At 34.5% G+C, this 9,855-nt stretch overlaps 1 protein-coding gene across 1 annotated transcript; it reads right to left on the reverse strand.

Annotated features, from left to right (window-relative positions):
• Positions 1-214: 214 nt before the first annotated feature.
• On the reverse strand, positions 215-9,461 carry LOC126979159 (phospholipase A1 member A-like). Its single transcript, XM_050828400.1, has 2 exons — positions 9,260-9,461; positions 215-1,186 (listed from the first exon to the last, which is right to left on the reverse strand). The coding sequence occupies exons 1-2, from the start codon at positions 9,372-9,374 to the stop codon at positions 279-281; spliced, it is 1,023 nt and encodes a 340-aa protein (XP_050684357.1). The 5' UTR covers positions 9,375-9,461; the 3' UTR covers positions 215-278.
• Positions 9,462-9,855: the final 394 nt, after the last annotated feature.

Consider the following 9,855-nt stretch of genomic DNA (forward strand, 5'->3'; position numbering starts at 1 on the left):
AGTCGCGTCTAACATTGATATTGAGATCAAGAGCAAATTGTCAACCCCGCAAGCGTGTAAGAAAAGACTGACAGATTCCGTACACTCAAATATATATATGTGTGGCGTGTGCTTGGTTCCCACCCGCCATCCTACTTAGCCATCAGGGGGGACAGATTTATGACATTGTAAATAAAGAATTATTTAGTTTAAAATAGAGAAAAAAGAGAAAGAATGACACGTGAAAAACTAAATTTAATTAAATTAGTAATACTAGATTATCTAAAATTTCTTAATAATTATACATCATATCCATCCGTTGAAAAATAGAATACTCCTGTCGCGTTACCAGGATTCCAGAAACCAGCAATGGTCACCTCATTCGCTGCACATCTACCTTCTTTGAACATCTTATAAGAATCGCACTTCCAAGCCAAAAACCAATTTGGATTAGTAACAGTGGCTGTCCATATGTCAATACAAGCCCTGTGGTTGCAAGTAGCAGCCTTTGAAGAATCAAATATACCAGGGATTAAGGGCGTTCCACAATGCGGTTGTGACTGCCCTTTTCTGTTGATAAAGAAATCTATATCTCCCAAAACACTTGAAGACCCTAAGCCACCCGCGTTGCAATGATAGACTTCCACATAATCGGCTACTCCAGCTCTGACCTGCTCTTCAATTAAGCTATTGGAAAAACATGGTCCTGCAGGATCTAAAGCCGTGATCCGGGCTAATTTCTGTCCAGTATTCTGATGGAATATTTCGCCGGTATACCCAAGCATTTGTGCGCCTAAACTATGTCCAATACAATGCATACTTTTTGGAGAAATTCCTTCTCTGGACAATTCAGTCAAAAAATCTGCAATGGCTTTACCAAGATAGTAGACGTATTTGACGGAGCGCTCATAGCTCTTGATATTACCTTGCTTGTTATTAGTGTATGTTGTATGGTCTAGAATAATCAAATAACTATTTGGATAGTTCCTGAATGTGTCTCTTATACGTTCCGCAGTTTTTTTATTGATAGTCGATTTATAACCACCGACGAATATAATGAACTTTTTTGTTTTATCTAAGCCTGGTATTTTAAGTATTTCCTTAGCTCCATTGGTGATAGTGAATGTTTCAACGTCGTTATTTGGGAAATCGTAGAAGTATACATCTGTCTCGCTGATGTCCAAGTTAAGTGTTCTGTCGTGTTCACCTGGAAAAGATAAATTGAAGTAAATAAGATGCAATTGGATAATTACCTCCTTCTTGAAATTGTAATGAGGCTTCAATTATTACTAATTGTTTGGTATCCTTTTTGCATTGCATTGCGTAAATCGCTTTAGTATTTGGATTATTACAAAAAGTTTGTGTTAGATTGCAATTCGGCATGATAAATGATTTATAAAATCACGTTTTTGTTAAAGAAATACATTTTTATACGAAATCAATTTTTGTCACTTCTATGTTACACGATACTAACAAAATATCAAAGCGGTATTTTCAAAGACCACAGAATTCGGTCTGTTACAAATACAACCCCTAACAATGTGGATGTCTATATTTTTCTATTAATTTATTTTGACAGAAATATAAAAAACATCATATTTGATCTGACAATTAGTACATTTCTAAGAAACTTTATGAAATCTAAATGATAAATGAATGCCCTTTGGAAATTGACTTACCGTCCGTCTTGAAGGACCAGAATATACGCACACCCTAGCAAACGTTACGTATGGCCGTGTGTGTGACTGTAAATGAAAATACAGGGTGTCCCAAAGTTATGGGACATGATGGGAAAGTACCTTAAATATCGAAGATAGGGTATTTTACTGAAAGAATGTGGTATGGTGAAAGGGGTGTATTTTTTACATTTAAGTCGGTTCGAGTCCCAGACGAGGCAAGTAATTTTTAGAAAATATTTGAATGCAGAACTACTAACTTTTAAAAATAACATAAAGTCTTCTTTCAGTAAAATACCCTATCTACGATATTTAAGGTACTTTCCCTTCATGTCCCGTAACTTTGGGACACCTGTATATGACGAGTAAAAAGGACCTAAGTCTAACAATTCCTACTACCCCAAGTTCTATAAGCCTTAAATAATGTGTTTATTTGTTACTGTTATCATGCATCACATCGCTGAATTTAAGATCATTTCATTTCATAGAATACCAAGGACTAAGAGCAATAAATTATTATCAGTTTAATAACTGAGGCATGATTAGCTCTGCGGTTATATAATCAAAGCAACTCGAATTTCAGAGCATCAGTTGTGGAATTCTATAGCTATGCGAAAACTAAATGCTAACCATATTGCTAACCCAATTATTGGTTTATTAACAATAATTCAGAATTACGCCTTGAGCATTTTTATCTTTTCGACTGCTGGTCTTGTGTTTTTGAACTATTAGTGAGATTAATTTGTGGCTGTTTGTGTATTGAAATACTCGAAAACTTTATTTTCAGCAAGACTTCTCTCAGTTTTAGGATATTTACATCATGTTTATGTGCATCTGGACAAATAAAAGTAAAAGAAGAGGGTAATAAAAATTATAATAAAGCACACATCAGCGATTTTTTTAATTATTATTAGGACAGCCTCGTACTAAATTATGATTATTTTATAGCGATAGAAATGACTGTACAATATTGTATATTTTTATTGAAAATAGCGCAAAAAAAAAGAATGCTGGGAGAGTTTCTTGCGCCGCTTCTTCTCTCTCAGAGCGCCATTTTTTTCCGAAGCGGTAGTAGTATCTAGTAGCTAGTAGTAATGACATCAAAAAGAATTCTAAAGGAATCAATTTTGAGAAAATTAATGCCTTTTTTATGCCTTTTTTTATTTTCATGCTGCCTTTTTGTATCTCCGAAATTACCGAACAAATTTTTGTAAGGTTCTTAAAGGTGGTCAGAGTATAAAAATAACATTGTTTCGTTAAAATCGGATATCGGTAGAGTTATAGTCATTTTAACATTAACTTTTGTATCGTGTAAGACTATATTTTTTCATTAAAAATTGAAATGGACAGTTGTGTTTATTTTCACATTTCTCCTTCGATGCAAATATCCACGCAGACAATGTCTTACAATGTCTGAAAATTGCTTTACAGCCTGGTTATGGATGGTTCATGTTTTCATTTTAAATCCGATCTATCAATGTGAAAAATGTTGTGTTATTTCCTGCTTTCCTCTCTGAATATCTGTTTCAATCGCAGACCGAGCTTTGAGAATATCTTTTTCTTTGTAAGCTGAAAGAGTTTTAACGTCATGGTTAAAAATTAGTTAATGATGAATGAATTTTTCCTAGGAATATTACAATAATGTACAATTTTCATTCTTTTGTGCTCCGTTAATGAACACAATGTATTGTGACAAATTATCGTTACTACGTTTACTGTTACTTCAAAGAATATATAATCTTTTTTAAAGCAATGCTTATAACTACTTATATTTTTTAAACATAATATGATAACATGAAGTTTAAACTACCACTACGGGGTAGTGTCTTAAGAATACTGCAAGCATTTCCACGTTGGATATCACCACGTCCTTTGACCGAAATAGTTATGTCTATCAATTATAAAAACATGCGCTTGCTTTCATGAATGCTATATACATCTATGTTACTTACCTTAACTTTACTTATCTTAACGTTTTTTTATGAAAATAAGGGACGAGACGAGCAGGACGTTTAGCTGATGGTAATTGATACACCCTACCTATTACAATGCAGTGCCGGTCAGGATTCTTGAAAAATCCCCATAATTCCGAGCGGCACTACAATTGCGCTCATCACCTTGAGACGTAAGATGTCAAGTCTCATTTGCCCAGTAATTTCACTAGCTACGACGCCCGTTGTACCGAAACACAGTAATGTTTACACATTACTGCTTCACGGCAGAAATAGGCGCCGTTGTGGTACCCATAATCTAGCCGGCTTCCTGTGCAAAGGAGCCTCCCACTGGTAACATTCTATTGTCATGTCTGTATATTTGTATTCTTTTGTAATCATTGAAACTATTCTAGGATATTTATATTCTTATTTTACAAATAAAATTTGAATTTTATGAAAGATTCGGGACTCGAACTTTCTCGTTCTGTGCGAGTTCTCTACCAACTGAGCCAATCGTTAGAGTGATGTATCGTTAGTAAAATCTTGTATGCTTTGTTGAACTCTCAGGTTATTCTCAGGGTGAACGCAAGAGGTCGCGGGTTCGAGTCCCGCATTGTTCATAAAATTTGTTTCCAAATTTTATTTATGTAATTAATCCCAGAAGTGTTGGTAATCACTTTAAAACATAATAAATTGATTTTTCTAATTTTTATAAGTATTTCATTTGGCTTCTTTTTTTACTATAGTGATGTACTATGTTTGTTTCCCTAAGATAAAAAAAATAATCAAAATAAAGAATCTTTCCCTTGTGTGTTATTAAAAGAAAATATTCTAGTGTGCAATTATTAAACAAAAACTTACATCCACGTGAATAATCATGTATTTAAGAAAGTATAGAAACAATAGTTCATTAAAATGTACCGTGTCGTTCAACATATTGTTTGTATCGTGAGGAATATTGAAGTGGACATTGTTCCCACACTTGAATTATAAATATTATCAACATAACACTATCGTGTTTTACTGTAGAATGATGAATATGCAAATATAACATTGTTAGAAGAGTTATCACCACCAACCAGGAGGTATTGGCCACGTATGGGCAACAATTGTCGCCAATCCACTTGGAAAAACTTTCGGGAAGCAAGAAACACATATTTATTTTGACATAATACAGTCTGTTGTTCAACTGGTGGTACTCGAAAAAAACTCATGCGAACTCATGTTAAAAGGCATAAAATGCATTTATTTTCTCAAAACGGATTCCTTTAGAATTATTTTTGATGTCATTTCTAATAACTACTAGATACTACTACCGCTTCGGAAACAAATGGCGCTCTGAGAGAGAAGAAGCGGTGCAAGAAACTCTCCCAGCATTCTTTTTTTGCGCTCTTTTCAATAAAAATATACAATATTGTACAGTCATTTCTATCGCTATAAAATAAAAAATTTGTAAAACATTTAAATTTATTTATAGATAATGCCTGAACAGTGGCTGGGACTTTATTATAGAAGTGTATACATTTACCCTTAAAGCTATTATGTATGTTATGAAGCCTACTAGAATTAGTTACAAGCAATCCCTTACTTCTAGTGTTATAATAATGAAAATCACTATTTAGAGCAAAAAGGTGACGATTATTGTGAACGTATATTAAATTTTCTTAAATGTACTGATTTTTCTTTGAGAGACTGTCTATAACCAAGCTGATATATAACACGAACAGCTCTCTTTTGCAGATCAAACACTGTATCAATGTCAGCAGCATGACCCCATAGTAAAATACCGTACGTCATGATGCTGTGAAAATAACTGAATTACACTAATCTAGCGGTGTTTTATGTGGGTATACGATGCTAATAAAGAAGAGTCTGCCCGTTTTGTCTGTCATCACCGATGCCTCTGGAAAGTCCCTATTCGTTTCACTCATGGGCTGGCAACGAAATAAAAGTAACATGTCATCATCATCAGCCGGAAGGCGTCCACTGCTGGACAAAAGCCTCGAAACTCAAAGATCTCCCATGACGACCAGTCCTGCGCTGCCCTCACCCAACGTATTCCGGCCTACCAACATCGCGTCTTCCGGTATTGTGGATTTTTTCATCCTCTAATCAGATAGTAAATACTTGGGGGAATTCCATTATTATTGAACTGTGCTTCCCCAGGGCATCAAAAAATAATGAAATCCAAGGCCCAAAGTAAGAGGCGACTTAGGGCATTTACCAGTGGGAGGCTCCTTTGTACACGATGCCGGCTGGATTATAGGTACCAACGGTGGCTTTTTCTGCTGTGAAGCAGTAATGTGTAAACATTATTGTGTTTCTGTCTAAAGGGCGCCGTAGCTAGCTAACATTTTATGCCAAAAGGTGACGAGCGCAATTGTAGTGCCGCTCAAAAATTTTTGGGTTTTTCACGAATTTGAGCGGCACTACATTGTAATGGGCAGAGCGTATCAACCGTTACCGTCATCTGAATCTCGTCTCGTCCCTTATTGTCATAAAAAATATACATGTTTTGTAACTAATGACATTCTTTACGGAAAGATACTGACATGTAAATTGATACTGATATTACATTGTGATTTATCTTCAACTAGTTGTGATAAGATAAGATGACAGTATAATATATTGACTATATATTTGCACGAGAATGTATGATCAAAACATAACTTTAGATTCTTTGCCGATCTCTGTACGTAAAAGTGTGTTTAAATGTTTTACAGTATTTTAAATGTAGGATATGATATAGCAATTATAAATGGTAGTGATATTAGTTTTATGAATGGAATAAGCTATAGGTAATAGGAATTAGGAGGAGAATATACTCGAGGTAGATTTCATCTGTTGAGAGAGAGAGGTATTCTTATCTAACGTTGTTTGTTTCATTTAAACAGGTGCTGTCTTATACGAGCTGCATGTTTAGTGGGTCTACACATATTTAGACTAAATAGTTAGTCTACTTCAGATACACTAAAAATAAAAATAAAATACAAAAAAAACAACCGACTTCAAAAAAGCTATTCAAAAACCATACAATACGCACTAAAAAGTAAAAAAATATGAACCTATTTACTACAACTTAATAATAAATATAATGTAATTACCATGATTGTTACTTTTGGAGTCGGTGCCAGCCAAGGTTGGTTTGTAACTGTATACATAGTTATAGGTGAGATGTGCTTGTGTCGCACGCGCGACTTGACGAGGCGTGAGGCGAGAGCGGGGCCGCGACGATAGGACACCAATTTATACGATGCGTTACCATCATCGCAAAAATACTCGAAATGCTGCGCGGCGTCACAAAACAACGCGACGTAGCTCGTTGTGTGGCCTCGCCTTTAACTAATCGACCATGTATTTGTTTAATTACCAAACAATATTTGAATATCGATCCTGCGTACAAACGCTATAATCCGTATAAGTTCTAGGTCGGAGCAAGGTTATATTTATAAAACACGTATACACCTCTCGTATTTGTTAAAGTAACTCCCACACAAGATTTAAGCTATAATATGATAGCATAGATGCGTGAGAGTAAGTCTAGTTAGTGTTGATCGAAATTTTTTTGAAGTGTAGATTTTATACGGATATTTGGGCCGCTCGCCGCGTAGTATTCAGCGTCAGATTTGAGAGTTATGCGAGAGCGTCAGATTTAGTACCGTTACACTATATACATAGGCAGACAGAGTGGCAGCTCGCTCGCGCGCTCCCCACCTCAGTGTGCAAGGCCTTCTGTCTCGCTTTCACTCATGTCAGTGTACGAGGCCGGCGTGACTTTCTATCTCTGTCTCTACACTATGCGTCCACGCCAGTCACTATTAAAATCTGAGTATCATATGATAACACCTTTTTTTATTTTTTCAAGCTCATTTCCTGCGCATCATATTATAAAGATTAGCTTCTTTCGTTCCTAGACGCCACGCTTATTTTTTATGGAATAAAAACTCTCTTGCGCGTGCGGACTTGTTTTGTATGTAGCCATGTCGTATGGACATGAAAATATCTTGACACTGCCTAGGATAGTTTCTTCTACACAACCAAGTGAGTTATACGAGTGGTCTAAACCAAAACTGATCATTCTGACGACCTATATAGCCGAATGGTTAGTGACTCTACTTACTGAGCTAGAAGTCCCAGGTTCGAATCCCGGTAGGTGCAATCATTTATATGATGAATATGGATGTTTGTTTCCGAGTCATGGATGTTAATATGTATTTATGTAAGTATAGTGTATTCAACATATTGTTGTCTTGTACCCATAGCACAGGCTATGCCTAGTTTAGGGCAAGATAATTTGTGTAAAAGTGTGTCAATATTATATTATATTATTATTCACTTCTTACATGCAATACGTACAGACGACACTGTATGACATCACTCACCAGCTAACTAAACAGATCAATCACATTGATATATTTTTTTCAATTATTATGTCTTATTTTAAAAAAATCGAATAAATAATCTTACTTTAAAGTAATTTAACACGACCAATAAGTTAAGCACTTGTATTAATTGTCCTTGGCTTTGATCAATTCACGTCGCCAAACCATGCCGTAACTTTTGAATTTAAATATTTTTTTTATTTGTAATATGTAATCAATTCGTTAAATGTAAATACTGAATAACTCAGAGTAGAGATTTGTAATTACGTATAAACTGATATAATATTATAAATGAATATTGCTTTCAAATTAGTTAATTTAAATGTAATGATATAATGAAATAGTATATTTTAATGAGTTATCAATAGGTTATCTGCGCAAATAAACTATATTATTTTAAACAGAATCTTTGTTTTATTTTGATTATAAATAAATAAATAATTTAAAAGTACCTAATGATAGGTTTTGTAACACATTTCTTTTTAGTGCCATTAGGAGCACATTAAAAAATTGCAGCGGCAGTTGTTGATAAATGACGTAACCGACGGGGATGTACCTTCAAATGAACACAATGCTGGTATTGTGGCTGATATAAAAAGTATTTTTTTATGGAAAAGGACGACAAAAAAGTGTATGGGTAAACTGGTGTTAAGTGATCACCGCCGCCCACATTATCTTGCAACACCAGAAGAATCACAGCGTTGCCAGTCTTTAAGGAAGGTGTACGCGCTTTCTTTAATCCACTTTTGGTCATATTTTCAACTATGTTTTTATATTTAATTCAATTATTATATTGCTGTAACATTATCAAATGAATAAACTAATAAATACATGTATCTTTCACATAGCTTGTCCTTTTCCTTTAAACAAAGAAGCCGTACATAGTCTTGAGTGAGTGATATGTCACTGTACCATAAATTGCTTTAACCTTAGTACATGTTTAAAAATATATGGTACAGGAAATACGACAAGGCTATGTCGTAACGAACTGTATGTTGCCAGATGTTTTGCATGTTATATGCATATTATGTTAGAACGATAGAAAAATATGTGTTATGTTAAACACTGATGAGATGTACGCTAGCCTGTTTCTATAAAAATACCCTGAGATTACCATATTACAAGGGTATATAATTAAAAACGTGAAATTAATTTGAAGGATTAAATTTGATAATGCATATTCTAAGCATATACGTTATTAATATTAGTTTTATATATGCAAAATAATAATTAAAATATTTTATAAAATTCTATTTAATAGAACAATTTCAATAGATGAACTACTTACATTTTATCAAGTTCGAACGCAATGCCATCTGAAAGGGTCCATATTTCTCGAGATCGCCGCGACCCCAGCTGTGGGTGTACACAAACAGACACACGAACACGTAAACGGACCTCATCGTATCGTCGACAAGTTTTTACTAAGCATGCTGTTTACAAACTAAATGATTCGCGATAAAACTCGTTAAGATGACGATCATGACGTCAGCGCGGTGTGTCATAAGAATACAGATTGTATCTCAGTGTTGCCGCAACGCAAGTTATGTTTAACAAGTGCTGCCATATAAATTAATACCCCGCGCCCGCTCATTGTATTAATTGTCACATGTCAAGAAATGTCATTGAATAAATTATTTGAATTGTGAATATTATGTACACTTCTAAATAAAAAAAGTGTGCGTCTCGGGACGTTGTAACTTGTTTTACTTAAGAAAAGCTTAGGTTATTACTTAAATTTTATGCATAATAATATGATGTAGGGTAAGGTTATTTATTAACACAATCTTTTATTGATTATAAAATGTATGTTATTCTTAGTTAAAATTTGACGATGAAGAGTAGACCATATTTCCAACTTAAAGGCCGGCAACGCATCTCTTG

The sequence above is a fragment of the Leptidea sinapis genome, chromosome Z, assembly GCF_905404315.1.
Source record: "Leptidea sinapis chromosome Z, ilLepSina1.1, whole genome shotgun sequence".
In the NCBI taxonomy this organism is placed as follows: domain Eukaryota; kingdom Metazoa; phylum Arthropoda; class Insecta; order Lepidoptera; family Pieridae; genus Leptidea; species Leptidea sinapis.

What these genes read in the sequence shown, in the direction of transcription:
- LOC126979159 (XM_050828400.1), bottom strand. Translation starts at nt 9,374, where the DNA reads ATGAGGTCCGTTTACGTGTTCGTGTGTCTGTTTGTGTACACCCACAGC. An exon ending in GCGTTCGAACTTGATAAAAT is followed by an intron (nt 1,187 to 9,259) that starts GTAAGTAGTTCA and finishes TATCTTTTCCAG; the next exon opens with GTGAACACGACAGAACACTT.